Source organism: Emys orbicularis, chromosome 10 (genome assembly GCF_028017835.1).
Source record: "Emys orbicularis isolate rEmyOrb1 chromosome 10, rEmyOrb1.hap1, whole genome shotgun sequence".
NCBI classification, from domain to species: Eukaryota; Metazoa; Chordata; order Testudines; family Emydidae; genus Emys; species Emys orbicularis.
The window spans coordinates 44,435,757-44,454,857 of NC_088692.1; the positions used below are offsets into that span (position 1 = coordinate 44,435,757).

A 19,101-nucleotide genomic window follows, 5' to 3' on the forward strand; every position below is an offset into this window, starting at 1 on the left:
AGAATAAGCTTATGACCAACATTGTACTTCTTCATGATTGCCCAGAGAGCTTTGTGCCATACTCCGTCAAATGCCTTCTTGAAGTCAACAAAGACGTGGTAGATGTCCTGCTGGTGTTGTAAGTACTTCTCACATAGAACACGAAGGTTGAAAATCTGTTCTGTGGTACTTCTTCCAGCCCGAAAGCCAGCCTGTTCTTCACCAATGATATTTTCTGCTTGTGGCTTCAATTTGTTCAATATGTCTTTCAACATCACTTTGCTGGGATGGATAATTAAGCTTATGGTCCGGTAATTTTGACACAATTGCAGGTTGCCTTTCTTTGGCAGACAGATGATTAGTGACTGTGTCCACATGGAGGGCCACTCACCGGTCTGCCAGATCTTTTTGCAGTTCTTGGTGAGTACATCTATTACTATTTCTCCTCTGAATTTCATCAATTCAGCTGGGATGTTGTCAATACCTGTAGCCTTTCGTTCTTGAGTGATTTCACAGCTGTCTCCACTTCTTCACAGAGTATTGGAAAGTCATCCTCCTCTGTTGAATCTGGGCTGTCTAAGACACTAGGATCTCCATTTGTCTGGTGGTTGTATAGATCAGAGCAGTAGTTTGTCCACCTATTGATGATGTCCCTTTCTTCTGTAAGACTGTTCCCTTCTGTGTCTTGAATTGCGTTAGCTTTGGTCCATCTTTCCTTCATTAGATCTTTTACAACCCGGAAGGCTCGTTTGCTATTTTTGTTATTGATACACTCTTCAATTTTAGAACATTGTTTTTCAATCCATATCTCCTTGGCCACCTTCATTCCTTTCTTAATCTTTCTGCCAATTGCTCTGTATTTATCAGCTCCCTCAGTGCTGTTCTTGTCTCTCTTAAGTTCGCTTCTAATGTCACACATTTATAGTATTTCATTTGTGACCCATGGTTTTGTTTTCTTACGATATTTCCCAAGGATGTCCTCATTCATTACAGCGTTAAAATTGTTGGTCGTTGTTTCTACGTCTTCCTCTAGAGCAAGCAACGGGGCAAATTTTCTGCCGATCATTGCTTGGAATGACTCTGCAATGTTTCGGTCTCTGAGTCTTTCTAAGTCAAACTTGGTTCTGGTGAACTTTGGCCTGACGATTTTCCTTAGCTGCAGCCAAAAATTTAGCATCATAAAGTTGTGATCACTTCCAATATCAGCACCAGGGAAGCTCCTTGTTTTAGCTCTGTTAATCCCAGAACATAATCGGTTTTGCACCATGATGTAGTCGATCTGGCTGTGATGTAGACCAGTAAGTGCGTGCCATGTTGATCGTCTGGATGCTTTATGTGTTCCTAATGTGTTTGCAAGAACCAGACTGTCATAGCTGGCAAACTCCAAATGTCTCAATCCTCTCTCATTGGTTACTGCATTACAGAAAGGGCCACAATAATCTCGCCAATATGCCTGTGCATCAGTACCCACTTTAGCATTCCAATCTCCTTGTACAATCAGGATATCTTTCTTGTGTACCTTATCGATGATGTCTTGGAGCTAATTGTAAAAATCTTCAATTTGCTCATCGTCATAGTCTGTTGTAGGGGCGTAGACTTGTAGCATTATGATATTAAATGGTACTGCCTTTAGATGGATGGAAATAAGCCTCCTGGACATTGGGCAGCATCCTAATACTGAATTCTTGATATCTTTATGCACAAGAAATCCTACAACTTTTCTGTCCAGGGACAGAATAGGCCCATTGCTCCTCCTGCATGTCGTAAGAGACAACTAAAATGGGGCTGCTTGGAGAGAGATAGGCTCTACCAGATTAGAAATTTGCCCAAGACATACCATATGATGAGCAAGTCAACGATGTCCATACCGGATTGATTGCAGCCCGGATTAATAATGACTGCACCATCCGTCTCCCACCAGGGCAGATGCGACAGGTATACTACTGGTGTAACCCCAACAAAGAGGATCCGTGGAAGAGATAACATCACCATAGCCACATGGAATGTAAGGACATTGAGACAAATAGGGAGGCTGAAAGAACTCACATACGAAATGGAACAATACACCTGGCACCTCCTAGGAATCTCTGAGGTCAGATGGAAGAACTTTGGACAGGTACTAACAGAAGAAGGCCATGTACTCTATTACAGTGGAGAGGACAAACATGTCAATGGCGTAGGATTTCTTGTGCATAAGAGGAGGTTACTTACTTGTAACTGGAGCTCCTTTGAGATGTGTCATCCCTATTTGGATTCCAAATGTGGGTGTGCATGCGTGCCATGTGATGGAGCTGGCAGGTTTTTGTAACAGTGCTCGTTGACCTGCATGAACGCTGTGCATACCTCCCATGCTTGCAGCCAAGGCTATAAGCAGCCATGTGGGTTGACACCACTCCAGTATCCCTCTTACCACTGAGAAGTCCAGTCCACAGCAGAGGTGATGGAAGGTGAGTGTTGGAATCCAAATAGGGTCCACACATCTTGAAGAACCCCCAGTTACAGGTAAGTAAACTCCTCTTCTTCAAGTGATAGACCCTATATGGATTCCAAACATGGGTGTGATTAGTGAGCAGGTGGGTGCGAGGACTTGTGAGGGAGCACTGTCTGGAGTAGAGCGCGGCCCACAGCTGTGCCCACTTTTGTCACCGGTGCAAAGGTGTAATGAGCCGGGAAGGTCGGAATGGAGCGCTATGTGGTGGCATGAGAGATATCCTGCCATGGTACTTATGTGAGGCAGGCAGATGTGGCCGCGAGTGCTCGTATAGTGCACGCCGTGACACCAGGAGAGGTGTAACATTCATAGATGCTGTGATGGGATCCCCCGGGGTACAACCTGGAACTGTGGGACTGCTGTGCCCCCTTAACTCTCCAACCTGGGCTGGCTGTCTCAGTGCTATGACAATGATAAACAACCAACCCCTCCAGGTGCTGTAATCACTCAGCCATCAGCATGTGGAGACTCATACCCAGCGAAATTGTATGAATGCTCTTTAAGTCACTCATGAATCATACAGAGAGAGGCAGCAGCCAATCACCACAGCCTCCAGCCTTGCACCCCAGAAATATAGTGTCTTACACTACTCAAGACTCCCTTGCACAGTGCAAGCTCATTAATTAGTTCGCCACTTCATCAAAGGAAATTGGACATGAACCAGGATTTGTAATCTGAGCTGAGATTTCCAAAGCACTTCAACCAAAAACACACTGTTTTAGGTAAAATATAAAACAGATTTATTATCTACAGAAAGACAGATTTTAAGTGATTATAAGTAGCAGGCATAGAGATCAAAGTTGGTTACATAAGAAATAAAAATAAATTCACAGACCAAGCAGGATTTGAATCAAGCAGTCTCTAACCCTAATACATGTTAGAGGCAGCTCACAGTTCTCAATACACAGGCTGAATTCCCTTTCCCAGACTGGGGACCAATCTCCACAGTTCAACATCTTTGTCTTCCAGACAATCTTCCAGGTGTTGAGATGGGGGAGGAGAGAGGTCAAGTGATGATGTCACTGTCCATTTTTTATACTTTCTTCCAGCTGCTAGAAAGGTCCTTGCTGTGACGTGGGGGTCAGGCGGAACCCCATTGCGTACGTACCCTCTCTAAGAAGTCTCTGGGAGAGTGGATTCTTCTTGATGGGCCAGCGATGCCTGCCTGGTCAGTGATAGTTGCTCCTTTGTTGCCACTGAAAGCCTGGCTGTGGGCGTTCCCCAAACTCAACATATTTCAGTTACACACATATAGCAAAATGTCATAACTTTGGATACAATGATATTACGTACAATTCAACAGAATATTAATATTCAATAGATTAAGACTTCTTAAATGATACCTCACAAGGCATACTTTGTACAAAAAATATCAAAAATCATATCACAGTGGTGAATATGGGGGTTCCAGGGTGTTTCTTTGAAGTACAGAATGTCATAGGTGCCTCCAGAGATCCACTTGGAGATCCTCTGCAAGGAGAGGACATGCCCCTTGCATCAGTTGACAATGGCAATAAAGAGTCTCAGAGAAATCAGAAAGGCACGCGTGCATTGGAGGTAGAAGGCAAGTGCACAGTGGACGTTAAGGGAATGGAAGGCACTGTCAGGGTGAGAGGTGTGGAGTCTGGGATACAAGGCCAAGAGGCGAATGCACTGATTCAGGTGGAATTCTGACACCACCTTTGGTAGGAATTTCAGATGCAGGTGCAAGGAAACTATCTTTGTGGAAGATCATGTAAGGTGGGGTCAGCCATCATGGCCACCAGTTCGCTGACTTGTTGTGCCAAGGTAATGGCCACCAAGAAGAGTACTTTCATGGAGAGGTGGGAGAGGGAGAGGGACCAAGTGGTGAGGGGCTCAAAGGCAGTTTTGTGAGGACAGAGAGAATGAGGTTAAGGTCCCATGGAGGTGACAGGTTTTGTATCAGCAGGAAGGTATTGAGCAAACCTTTTAGAAAGTGGATGGTGGTAGGGTGCGAGAATATGGAAAAATTGACCATCAGGGGGTAAAGGCACTGAGCAAGTACACCCGGATGGAGCTGAGGACGAGGCCTGAGGTTTTGAGCTTGAGGAGGTAATTGAAGCTGATGGGTGTGGAGATCAATTGCATGGGTGTCGATGCTGGTGCACCCATGAGGTGAAGCACTTCCACTTGGCCCGGTAGCAGGCCCTGGTGGAGGCCCTTCTACTTTGTGTAAGGATATGTTGGACCGGGGTGGAGCATGTCATGGCTATTCCCGAGTCCCAGCCAAAAACCAAGCTGTGAGGTGGACAGGACCAGGACTGGGATGTCAAAGCTGGACCTGGTCTTGTGTGAGGAGATCTGGGCTGGCACAGAGGCAGATCAGAGTGTGAACAGAGAGGTGGAAGTCTGTGAACCAATACTTACAGGGGCAGAATGGGGCTGTCAGTATCACCTTAGTTCAGTCTCTGCAAATCTTGTGGAAGACTTGTGGGAGGAGGGGAAGGGGGGGGGGAAGGCATAGAGCAGATCGCCCCTCCGGGGGGGGAAGAGAGGCATCCCCCTGAGAGTCATCTCCCATGGCTCCTCTGGAGCAATCAAGGGGCAGTTTGTGGTTCTCGCTGGTTGCAAAAGGTTCCCAAAGGGGAGGTGCCCCACCTGTGGAAGAGGTAAAGGAGAATGGTGTTGTGTAGTTCCCACTTGTGGTTCATGTGAACAGACCTGCTGAGTGTGTCTGCCAGTGAGTTTTGGGTGCCTGGGAAGTACGTGGGCCTGGAGTGTAACGTGGCGTTTGAGGCACCAGTTCCACAATCAGATGGATTTGGTAAAGAGGGAAGAAGAGTAGGAGCTGACTTGCTTATTGATATAAACCGTTGCTCCAATGTTGTTGGAGAGCAGCTGAATGTGGTGGGACCAAATAAGGGGAAGGAAGGCCCGACACATGAAATGGACTGCTCTCAACTCCAGGATGTCGATATGCAGCCTGGCTTCCCATGGAGTCCAGATCCCTTGGGCTGTGCGGTGGTCCAAGTGATGGTGGCTTGTGGGATAAGGAGGTGTAAAGGGGGTATGCCCTTGGAAAGGTTGGCCCACCACATGAAGGAGACCAGGACCATCTGGGGAAGGAGGACTCTGTGGTCTGTAGATGGAGAGGAGTCACAGCTGAAGGCAACACATGTGGAGGCAAGCGTGGGGCATGATAGAGATGCAGGCTGCCATATGTCCACAGAGGAAGAGACAGTGGCAGATGGTGGTGCGGGGGTTGCGGCATAAGTGCACAATTGTAGAAGTGAGCATGGCGAAGCGATCTGCCGGGAGGAAGGCTCGTGCAGTGACGGAATCCAATCAGGTGCCGATAAAGTGGATGACCTGGTTAGGTATGAAGACCAACTTCTCCTCATTGATACAAATGCCCAAAGAGATGAGGAGGGCACAAGGAACTATGATGGCAGTGATGAAGACTCGTTGGGAGAGCACCATGAAGAGCCAGTCATCCAGGTAAGGAAACATGGAGAAGCAGACGCGTTGTATGTGGGTGGCGACAATGGCAAAGACTTTGGTGAAGACACGGGGAGCTGTCGCAGTACCAAAGAGGAGGACTTGAAATTAGTAGTGAACTGGAGAAACTTGCACTGGGCAGGGTGAATATCCATGTGGAAATAGGCATCATTCAGGTCAAGAGCCGCAAACCAGGCTCCATGAGGGAAGGAGGGAATAATCAACGCTAGCATCACCATGCGGAACTTGGATTTCTGGAGAAATCTGTTGAGTACTCAAAGGTCCAGAATGGGTCGCCGTCCCCTGCCCTTCTTTGGGATGAGGAAGTATGGGGAGTAAAAGCCCCTGTCCCAGTAGCAAAGCAGGACAGGCTCTATGGCACCCTTGAGGAGAAGAGCACCAGCTTCCTATTGCAGGAGGGATTGATGAGAGGAGTCCCCATGGAGGGACCAGGGTGGGCAATGAGGCAGGAACTCTATGGAGTACCCTGATGGATGATCTCCAATACTCAATTGTCCATGGCGATCTTGCCCCGATTGTGGGCAAATGGAGCAAGTTGGCCCCCAAAGATGACATGGGGTGCTGCAGGTGGGAGTAGGAGCCGTTCCTGACCAACACATTGAAACTGTTGTTTGCACTGCTGTTGGACAAAGAATGTCAACCCCCAAACTGGAGGGAAAGCTACTGTAACTGAACGTACTGAATGAACTAACTAATGACTATCAACTAGGAACAACTATTCAGACAATTATATACAGAAAGACACTAGAAAAATCACTCCTTTAGCAGAGCCAAGAGCGTGGAGAGACAAAGGGGTTCCAACTCCAGCCATGTGGTGGTAAGAGGGAACCGGAGCAGCATCAACCCACACAGCCTATTATAGCCTCAGCTGCAAGGGAGACACATGGCACATGTGCGGGTCAACGGGCACTGCTACGAAAACCTTTTGGCTCCGGCACATGGCACGCATGCACACCCATGTTTGGAATCCATATAGGGACCATCACTCGAAGAAAAATAGTTTTTCTCTAATGCTTTGATACTAGAAGTCAGATGTTCTTGTTGCTAATTCTATAGCAACTGATTGGCATAAAAGGACTAACTTTCAAAAAAATATTAAAGTTTTGACACAACCAAACAAATGAATGCCAGAAGTAAAGCCAACATCATTGTAGATCTGTCTGATTATGCTTGGTTGTTTCAGTGTCACACATTAACACTGATCTCAGATTCTTTTAATACCCAAATGGCCAGACACAATGGGACAAGTTAAGGATGCAGTGTCAATCTTAACTTTGATTTTCTTTGCTTTCTTTAGTTTGTCTCATAGCTTTGATTTTATTTCCACTTCTACATAAAAAAGTCTGAGTCCCCTTGATGATTCTGTAAAATACATAATCAGCTTCTTAACCATCTAAACACACAAGGTCTCACATAACCCACCTTGCATAGATATGTATCAGCCTGCATATAAATACACAGGAAAAAAAGGCACACCAGTCTCCCCAAGTTTCTTCTCCCTGTCCTGGAGTCAAGATCAATAGATGGCATTTGCAGCATACGCTGAAGGTCAACAGATTCTCATTATTTTGGATCAAAGTGGAAGTAATTCCAAAGTGAAGCAGCTCTCAAAAAGAATAACTTCTCAACAAACTCCTTTACTTTTAAACCAAGCAGGCTCCAGCTTAAGTGCCCGATAACTACCATAACAGCATTTTATGAGGCGAGAAGCCTGCTCTCAGACAGGAAGTTCCCAGACCAGTTAGGACTTCACAGGTCAATACCAATATCTTTTATTCCATCTAGAAACTAACAAGCAACTAGTGCAGATTGAGCACTGGTAATTTGCTCCCAGTAAAATACTCCCTCCAACCAGTAGGCAGCCAAATTTTTGCACCTTCTTAATATGCAATCCCATAAAGAATATTGTCCAGTAACAATCTTCAGGTGAGCAATTTTCCTTTGTTAATTTAACATTAAGATTACAGAGGGGAAATAGACAATATGAAATCTGATATTCTGTGACCTAATATTTCACAACAAATTATGTAAATTTTGGGAGGAGGCTTTTAACACGTATTTTATAACCCAATATCCCAGAGGTAAGCACTCTTGAAAGGTAACTTTCTGAACCATTTAACACTATATCATGGCTTGCTTTGTTGTGTTTTTTTTTTTTTTTTTTTTAATATATCTATATAAACTCAATGGTTAAAAATAGACCACTAGCCAATTTTCCCCATCTGCTCATTTTCCTTCTCCAGAGCTGGTATGCCAGGACAATACACTTGGGTATAGTTCCACCCTGCCAGAAAACGGAGACAGCATACAAAGATTTTTTGGCAATATCAGACTTTGGGACTTGCTAGTGCTTCAGTTGAGACTCCTAAAGCTTCCTAACAACCATAGATAAATATGCTTTGAACCCTGAACTAGATTTTAACTACCATAAATACATGACTGCACTAATCTGAATAGAGAGGGAACCTGAACCAGCATAGAAGGTTGGAAGTAGCCTGGAAGGCACCTCTCCACATCTAAATGACCTCATCTGAAGAAAGCAGATTTCCATGAAATAGAAGAAGAGTACTGTGTAGCTCGAAAGCTTGGCGCTTTCACCAACAGAAGTTGGTCCAATAAAAGATATTACCTCACCCACCTTGCTACTTTATGAAAATTTAAGACAGAGTTCAATGAATATACATTTGAGGGACACTTCTGTCACAGAAAGTTGTGCTTATTACTCTGGACTCCCTAAAGCAGTATACTGACTCTGTGTGCTTGGCTTTATGTACATGTATATTACCATATATACCCGTTCATAAGCCGAATATTTTTGGTAAAAAAATGACGCATCAAAGAGCGGGGGGCGGCTTATAAACAGGTCTACACCAAAATTTGATGATTTTAAACTCTATGGAATCATTGAATTGAATATCTAATACATTGTCATTTTGTTTACCTGGAGTGTCTGCAGGCACGGAGCCCCTCAGCTCCCTGTGGACACATGGCACATGTGCGGGTCAACGGGCACTGCTACGAAAAGCTTTTGGCTCCAGCACATGGCACACTGTTCCCAGTCAATGGGAGCTGAGGGGCTCCATGCCTGCAGACACTCCAAGTAAACAAAACGTCCCGCGCCTCCAGTGGCTTACCCTGACGGCCGGGAGCCAAAGTTTGCCAACCCCTGAAATATAGGGTCGGCTTATAAAAGGGTCACAGAATCATAGAATATCAGGGTTGGAAGGGACCTCAGGAGGTCATCTAGTCCAACCCCCTGCTCAAAGCAGGACCAATTCCCAACTAAATCATCCCAGCCAGGGCTTTGTCAAGCCTGCCCTTAGAAACTTTGAAAACAGTTTTTGCTATTTTTACCTAATCATCTTGGGGGGTCGGCTTATAAACGAACGGACTAATGAATGAGTATATACAGTAAGTTTCAGCTTCAGTATTTCTCTCCTTCTAGACAATTTAAAGTGTATTTATGTCTATTTCCAGTCTTAATTATGTCAGCACTAATTAATGGGATCAAAACTCTTAGCACCTGCAAACAGTAAAATGAATTGTAAATGTATTGATTTCCTAAAGGGAAAAAAGTAATTAGTCCAGATTCCAACTATGCAGAATTAGCTTTGGTTTGGTTTGTAAACCAAAACACTCTGTTGTAGAGTCACTTTCCTTTCTTAGGAGGACAAACTAATAAAAAGTAATCCCATTAGAGACAAATGTTGTCTATAGAAATGAATTGGCTTTAAAACAAGACTGTTGTTCTCCATTTATTATGAAACATGAAAAGCTCTAATATGACATAGTTACTATTATAAGATTGGCTAATTCTACCATTAAAACATAATGAAATGCAACCTCTGCAGAACAATGTTGTGGTTTTTTTTTTAAATTGTTTTTATAAAAGCAGCCGTCATTACTGTGCAACCCACTGTAAACAAATCAGTCATGCTCTATGACAAGATGCAGTATATATGCACCAATCAGGCATTTGGGGGCATTTCTATATATTGTAGTAGAACAAAGTTCCAATTAAAAATTCATACCTGAGATCCCTTGTGAGACATGGCAAGGATTAAGAGGTGCCAACATTTCACCTAACTTTCTGTGCCCTCTAGAGAACTTACCTTATTTGTATACTTCTTTGCAAAGTTTACATAACTGAAAGTGTGTCTTTAAATATATGTCTCAATGTTATTTCTATTAAAAAAAATAGCATTCATGAGCAACCTTACATGTAAATGGTACGCACACAAAAGAAGAGAAAATAAGGTGAATAAATTGATTTCAGTTTTATATTTTTCCAGTGGGTTACTCTAAGACAGTAACATCTTTACGGATTATGAAAAATACCTGTGACAGTGTCCTTGTCAGGTAAGACCTAGAAGGTAATTATAAAGGTAGGTCAACTTTCAGTCCTAATAACCTAGAGACTGTTCCCTTTAGGAAAGTTTATAGTGCCAAACATTTAATATTGTCGTAATCATCTGATGTGTGCAACTGTCTTCAATGTGGTTAATACATATGTATAAAAATTTAATTCCTCATTTGAGCGTTTATGAAATCATGAACAATACAAAGAGTACAAAACAGCATGAGTATAATCATGTGACATTTCTAGGAAACCAACTGAGGTTGTTGGTTTTGGTTTTATTGTAGAAAGAACAAAAAACTGAATCCCTTTTGAAGTCAATGAAGATGGAAGAACAAACTCCATAATATATTCACATACGTGGAGATCAGTTCTTTCTCAAAACTAAACATTCTACATACCTTGAACTGCAAGTTCTGCTTGAGCTTCAATTGTCTCATTCCCATTATCCACAATGCAGGCATATGTCCCAGCATCATCTTCTGTGACATCACTGATCTCCAGGCTCCCTCCCGCCAGTAACAGAAATTTTCCAGAGCTGTGCAAGACAGGACATATAGGTAATATAGCAAACAAAGTAATCTGTATGGAGTACTGATAGAAAGAAATATGGAAGGTCTCCAAATGAAACTTCTAAATACACTGAAAAAATAGCTGATTACATCACTTCTGAGGTTGGATTCTTTAATGGTATATTAACATAGAGGGATGGTGTGTTTTTAACTAGACTCGTTACTTAAATATAAGCTTAAATTCAACAATATACGTCCCACACAATATTAATGCATTTTTTGCACTTTCAAGCTTCAAATCTTATGAGTGAAATGCAATTCAAGTTATTTTAAAATACTGTAATTAAAATTAATGAAAGATGTAAGTATTCAATCACTGCCTTCAAAGGATGATTTTCCCAGCACTAAAACCACTCCAGCCATAGCTGGAAAGTGGTTAACTCAAGTATATTAAAAGCCAAGCTTAGCATCAACATAAGAAATAAAAGGTTGTAAACACTCTGTGTAATTGCGTTTTTGTAAAGAAGGCAGCCATTTGAGTTGTATACAAGAGCTCCAAAATAAAACCTGTTCTACCAGTGCTTCCTACACTAAAACTAAACTTACAGATCTAAAACAGTGGGAAGACTAAACTTACAAACTCTCCCCCATATGAACATTCAGGGCTGACTTTTGTCTTCTTTGGAAAAAATTACCTATCTTCAGATTTTATTATGTAAGCCATGTGAGTGCTTTTTCATGAACAAAACCAACAAAGAACAATAATTCTAGCCTCCCTCCTTAGGTACCCTCCCATTATATCCTGCTTTCTTGTGTGCTGTTCCTTATATTTAGAAGAATCTTCCAACACTCCTCAGTTTTTGCAAAATTTAATTTTAAACAACTGTACACAATACAAGTACACATACATCACTAAAAGTAAAACTGAGAAACAAACAACAAAAGCCTGGTTGACTGGATAAATTCCAAATCATCCCAATGGGAAATAGAAGTATATCAGCTGCCTCTTCTGGAACTGCAGAGCCATATTTTTCTGATAAAATAGTCTTTGACATAGATTAATATAGTAAAATCTGTGTTCACTGGTCTATAGTTATTAATTAGTAATCAATTAGAGCAATCCGATCTTTCTGAGTTTGACCAAGTCAAAAGTCCAAAACTAAAAATACTTTTGTGTACGTTCTAGCCTGTATAATTACACTTTTTTCCTTTATAATTTTATTAAAAGGCAAGTGGACAAAATACAATACTCAACCTACGTGCTTCCTCTGTTAAAACATTTTAAATTAGGATTATATCATTGGAAGAGATATGCTAACATGATTACAAGGGTAATTTGTTATTAGACAGAGGCCTTTGGAGCTTTCTTCTATTTTATGTCCAACACAGAGAACAGAAGGACATTTAATTTTTCCCAAGACTGTTCTATCCAGATAATTTACAGGTCTGTACTCCAATTTGTGAACCAACTTTTCTGTTGGATGTGCTGGTTTAAAAAATTAAAAAATAAAGAACATCTTTCAAATTATGTGAAAGGAATAGTTCCGTATGGATACAAATTAGGAACCAGACTGAGAACAAATGTCCAGGAAGACTTGAAGACAAGACTCTTCTATGGACAATGATTCCAGCTGGATAACCCAAAAAAATCTGAGGTAAAATTATGAAGATGATATATAAGGGAAAACAACACTTCAGAGAGCTTAAAAATGTTTTATTTGTTTTTTAAAAAGAGTTTAGGAAATTAGGTTGAAAGTCCATGTTCCAGGAAGGCCATACTGGGAGTCCGAGTATCGTGACTGCCTTGGTGCTTGTGCAAGTGAACAGCACAGCTAGCTTGTTCTACACTAGCTGAGAGGAAGACAACAGAAACTGCTACCTGCAAGTCCTCTCTCTCGCTCTCTCAAATAAAATAAAATAAAAAAAATCAAGGACAGAAGATTTGGAGTGGGTCTATGTTGTTGCATAGTCTGCAGCAATAAAACATGGTCCTCCAAAAGTCCACCTGAATGTGAAGGGACATTGCTGAAGATGAACAGTTATCCACCATTCTGTATTTGTGCATTTAATTTTACTTTTATCTTTGTTGAATTTCATTTTGTTGTCTATAGCCCAGTTCTTCAATTTATGAAGATCCCTCTGAATTTTAGCTTTATCCTCCAAAGTGTTTGCAACACGCCCCCCGCCCCCGATTTGTGTCATCTGGAGCAATGGTCTCAAGTTGCAGTGGGGGAGGTCTAGGCTGGATATTAGGAAAAACTATATTTAACTAGGAGGGTGGCGAAGCTCTGGAATGGGTTACCTAGGGAGGTGGTGGAATCTCCATCCTTAGAGGTTTTTCAGGCCCAGCTTGACAAAGCCCTGGCTGGGATGATTTAGTTGGGGTTGGACTAGATGACCTCCTGAGGTCTCTTCCAATCCTAATCTATGATTCTATGATCTGCACAAAGATGAGAATCTTTGCCTTTTGGTGTTGATGCTTCATGTCCTTGTCTCTCCTGCTTGTTAGCAGCTGCCACTACCAAGGAGCCTGGGGCAGGATGAGAACACAATTGTTCACATCCCTTAGAGGGGATATAATACCTCCTCTCTCCGTTTATTTTGCTTCAGGAGGCAAGGAGGAGTGTGTCTGCCAGGATGCCTTAACTGCCTCCATAATAGCTTTGCAGAGTCACTCTTGTAGGGGTCGCCGATACCAGAACATCCACCAACTTGTGAGACCTTTCAACACAGCTCCTCTGACTGAATATCCAGAACAGAGGATACCTTTCTTAATAGATCTTGATGACTCTGTGGTCCTCTGGTGGTGGCGAATCGCTTGCTACCTCAACAGCCTGACCTGGTGATGAGGAAGAAGATGCAACAGGATTCTGAGGTGGTGGTGTATTGGAGAAGACATCAGAGTGACTTGTGGCTGCTCAATACCAATCTCGGTATCGGGAACTGGAGAATAATGTCACAGTTGTAGTGCCGCACGGGAGTGACCTTGAGGACAGTGAATGAGAGTTGTGGGGAGATCCTATCAGGAGAAGGGATGTCCCACAGAGTCCAGAATGTCCACTGACATGGGCATGGGACCCATCCTTGCCCTGGCCATTGCCCCTTGGGAGGAACCCAGTGCTGTGATTGCTCCATGACCCATGCTCCCCAAGTCTCTGATGAAGCATAGGCTTTCCCTCTTGATTGGGACACAGATAAACATATCTCCAAGTCTGAAACCTCTGAAAATGGAGGAGCAAAAGTAATTGGATCTGGGGATAGGAAGCTTGAGCCCGGGGACAGTGGTAATGGGGATATCATCGGAGGCTTGCCTCTCAACTTTTGTGGAAGTTTGGGAGATAACGGTACCCCAGGTTCCTGACATGGTGAGGTAGGAGCCCCGCAGGCATAGGTACCTACTGTAAGCCTTCCATTACCTTCCATTCCAGGGATATTGCCACCGAGAGTCTAAGCAGGTGCCTTGTGGCTGCACACACCTCTGGAGTAGTTGAAAGTGGCAACGACTGATGACCCTGCTACAAGGATCTTTCAGTGGACAGCCTCAACGGACCGGGCACAGGTTCCAGAGAGCAATCCCTTCTTCTTTAGGGAATGACTGCTCTAGAGAGCATCTCTCCCTCGAATGTCTTGCAGAGTCTCTGCCTCTACCCGGCTTCAGTACTGACAAATTTAGACTCAGACTCATAGACTTTAAGGTCAGAAGGGACCATCGTGATCATCTAGCACATTACAGGCCATAGAACCTCACCCGCTCCTGAGCGTGCTACTGAACCTGAGGAGGGACTGTGCCTTTTCTTTGGCACTGATGAAAGGGACCAAAAGCCACAGACATCTCCTGTGGGGCATTCCATACTGAAGCTGGTGTGTTTGGGGTATTTTCCATACGTGACAACTCCAATGGATGGCAAAGTGCTGCCTCCATAAGTAAACACTTGAGCCTCGCCACTCTATCTTTCTTTGAGCAGGGCTTAAGTCTTTTACAAATTTGACACTTGTCACTGATGTGGGATTCTCCCAAACATTTCAGACATGCTGGGTGTGGGCTACTGACTGGCATAGGCTTCCTGCAAGACTGGCAGACCTTAAACCTCAGTGAGTGAGGCATCATTTCTGTACCAACCCTCTCACTGAAAGATAAAAATTAGTCAAAAAAGACCTAAAACTAAAACCTACCGCTATAAACTAGCTAAACTAACTTTAACTAACTAACTTCTAACAATAAAAGAGAATATATACACCTCTACCCCGATATAACGCTGTCCTCAGGAGCCAAAAAATCTTACCGCGTTATAGGTGAAACCGCATTATATTGAACTTGCTTTGATCCGCCGGAGCGCGCAGCCCCGCCTCCCCGAAGCACTGGTTTACCACGTTATATCCGAATTCGTGTTAGATCAGGGTAGAGGTGTGTATATATATATATATATATATATATATATATAGTGGCAGAGCTCCGACCTTGTCCCTGTGGGACCCGCGCTTCCAGGCGGTTTATACTAGCCTCAGAAGCTCACTGCGACCCTCCACATAGCCCTTCTCTCTCTAGGGCCAGAGTACAGTCTACTGAGCCCTTTTCATCATAAGCCAGCAAGGAGGTTGGTGAGAGAACTCCCACAGTCTCTGTTGTCCCTACGGGCTTATTCATGAACAGTTGAGCCTTCTGTCCTGACAGGGGCCTGTCTTCCCCTCCCAGGAGATGTTTCTGTAGTGGCGGGTTGGGGGGAACCCGGGCCCACCCTCTACTCTGGGTTCCGGCCCAGGGACCCTAATGGCAGCAGCTGTTGGTAGCCGACCTTTCACTGCCAGAGTTGCTACATTTCCCTGGGCCACTTCCCCACAGCTCCCCCACTTCCCTCTCTTAATGCCTTCTTCACCCTTACCTTAGGGCTCCCTTTCCAGTGGCTTGAGGGTGTCTTCATTACCCAGCCCTTCAGCCGCACTTCCTCTCCCCTGGCTCTCCTCAGCCTGACTGGAGTGAGCCCTTTTATAGTATCAGAGGGGCTTTAATTAGAGTCAGGTGTCCACATTAGCTGAACAGCCTCACCTTACTCTTTGCAGGTTAATTGGAGTCAGGTGTTCTCATTAGACTAACGGCTTCAACTGACTCTTTGCAGGCTAATTGGAGTCATGTGTCCACCCTAGCCTGGAGCAGCCCCTGCTCTGGTCAGTCAGGGAACAGAAAACTGCTTATCCAGTGGCCTGGGTCTATCACAATATATATATAAAAGTATATATATATCCAGTATATCTGCCTTCTACTACTCTGCTGTACCCCACTGGCCTGGGTCTATCACAATATATATATAAAAGTGAGGGAAGCACTTGTCACAACAAGTCTGAAATTACTCCAACCACTGCCTTTGGCGGTAAGAAGGAACTGAGGGAGGTCAGGGTGGCTCTGCTTTCTTATACCTGCATGATAGCTGGGGGTGTTTGGGCTGCCCTGATAGGTACTGATGAGGGAAGAAGTTCTCCAACAGCTATGCACAGGGTGTACACATACCTACAATGGAACAGACATAGGCAAGCATTCAAAGAACACACTTTTAAACTGAATTTATTTTGGGGCTGGGGGGGTTTGGCGCAGGTATACGAAAACCCCCAAACTCCACAAGACTTGTCATAAAATCATGAGAGTTGGCAACACTGCTATCAACAGCTCAGAATTCAGAATTCAGTAAACTCAAAACCATTTTATATCAAAACACTCAAAGGCACTTCTCAGTGAAAGCTATATGATGCCCTATTCACCTTTCTATCTACACCCATTTTGATGGTAGAGCTGTTAAAAATGGTCAGAAACATTATTATATTTTATAATACGTATTTTGCTCCTACTCTCCTTGTATTCAAAAATAGATTAACTGGTTTTGCTCATACTTTGCAATAAAATTCATCTTTGGGGAGAAGCCAAAAATTTCAGCCTGACAAGTAGAACTTTCAGAATGCTGTTAAGTAGTACCACTGCTTAAATGTATCAGAGGGGTAGCCGTGTTAGTCTGAATCTGTAAAAAGCAACAGAGGGTCCTGTGGCACCTTTAAGACTAACAGAAGTATTGGGAGCATAAGCTTTCGTGGGTAAGAACCTCACTTCTTCAGATGCAAGTAATGGAAATCTCCAGAGGCAGGTATAAATCAGTATGGAGATAACGAGGTTAGTTCAGTCAGGGAGGGTGAGGTGCTCTGCTAGCAGTTTGCTAGCATTCTCAAAACTACGATACCCACACAAGGAAATAAAGAAACAAATCAACAGAGCCAGACGTGTACCCAGAAGCCTCCTGCTACAAGACAGGCCCAAAAAAGAAACCAACAGAACTCCACTGGCCATCACCTACAGTCCTCAGCTTAAACCTCTCCAACGCATCATCAGTGATCTACAACCCATCCTGGACAATGATCCCTCACTTTCACAGACCTTGGGAGGCAGGCCAGTCCTCGCCCACAGACAACTCGCCAACCTTAAGCATATTCTCACCAGCAACCACGCACCGCACCATAACAACTCTAACTCAGGAACCAACCCATGCAACAAACCTCGATGCCAACTCTGCCCACATATCTACACCAGCAACACCATCACAGGACCTAACCAGATCAGCTACAACATCACCGGCTCATTCACCTGCACGTCCACCAATGTTATATATGCCATCATGTGCCAGCAATGCCCCTCTGCTATGTACATTGGCCAAACTGGACAGTCACTACGCAAGAGGATAAATGGACACAAGTCAGATATCAGGAATGGCAATATACAAAAACCTGTAGGAGAACACTTCAACCTCCCTGGACACACAATAGCAGATGTAAAGGTAGCCATCTTACAGCAAAAAAACTTCAGGACCAGACTCCAAAGAGAAACTGCTGAGCTCCAGTTCATTTGCAAATTTGACACCATCAGATCAGGATTAAACAAAGACTGTGAATGGCTATCCAACTACAGAAGCAGTTTCTCCTCCCTTGGTGTTCACACCTCAACTGCTAGCAGAGCACCTCACCCTCCCTGACTGAACTAACCTCGTTATCTCCATACTGATTTATACCTGCCTCTGGAGATTTCCATTACTTGCATCTGAAGAAGTGAGGTTCTTACCCACGAAAGCTTATGCTCCCAATACTTCTGTTAGTCTTAAAGGTGCCACAGGACCCTCTGTTGCTGCTTAAATGTAGTAGATACTACCATTCCTGCCAATAATATTGATTCACTTTTCTAGCTGGACTTCTTACTGCATACTGTGTTTGGCTGAAAGAATAAATTAAAATCTGAAAAACAAGTTATATACTTAGATCAAAACAAAACAAAAAGATTATATGGGGATGCCTTTTCTACAAGCTAGATTTGAACAGCAGTTCTGTGCTGCAGCAGCAGCACACCTTTTTCTATTCTGACTTTTGAAATAGGCATTTCATCATGAATCATTTAAACTCCCAATCAACAGATCTTTCTGGGTGCGTGGTGTGTGCTCAACACAAAAATACCCTTCTTGTGAAAAATACCCCCTTCTTTTCCTCAATATCCCATTTCTCTTATTTTTCTTTACTGAAACTGCTTTGGCTCGAGTTAGCTTTCTGAGAGATTAAAATATTAAATATAAAGCAAGCACTAGTTTGGTTCATAGATATGCCAAAAGGTACATTACCACATTAAACAGCAAGACTGCTTGCAGTTATATATGTGGTTGCCATTCTGAAACTCAAACTCACACTGATGGAAAGGGACGAAAAACGTTAAAAAAAAACCCAGAAAAAAATTACCCCAGTTCATGATACACAATACCATGTTTTTATTGAATAGAACCTTGCTAGAAGAATGCATTTTCTGGATGCTGAATTTAAATATCACATTTCCATAGTTGAACAAACATAGGAAAAGCTGGTAGCAGTCGTTACATTTAGTTAGTCCAATACTTTCCGCTATAAAGTATGCTTGTAATCTTTTCTACAGACGCTATAACAGCTATATTATTTGCAACAGGACTTTAAAATCCTGCAGAGAGAAAGCCCACAGGGTAGAAAAGTATCTTTTTTTTGTCCCCTGAACTTGCATTTGGGTTTAGCTAAATTATAAATTGTTAAAAATTGCCATTTTCTCTCACTTGTGTTCCTCAAGAGAATTTTGGCAGCATGCCAACATAATAACAGAATGTGAATATCCTGGATTGCTGGGCCCCATGCAGCCACCAAAGCAGCAGCAGCGCCACCTCCAAACACTATGCTGGAAACATGTGGGCACTGCTAGAGCAGTTGCAGTAGTGGTTAAGGGGGAGAGATTTGAATGAACT

The 19,101-nt window shown here is 43.3% G+C and overlaps 1 protein-coding gene across 1 annotated transcript in view; it reads right to left on the reverse strand.

Annotated features, from left to right (window-relative positions):
- The window catches only part of NEO1 (neogenin 1), a 527,807-nt gene that overhangs the window by 197,381 nt on the left and 311,325 nt on the right, over positions 1-19,101 (reverse strand). The window contains exon 5 of the mRNA XM_065411681.1: positions 10,709-10,845. Within this exon, the coding sequence (XP_065267753.1) occupies positions 10,709-10,845 (137 nt within the window). The remainder of the gene's footprint in view (positions 1-10,708; positions 10,846-19,101) is intronic.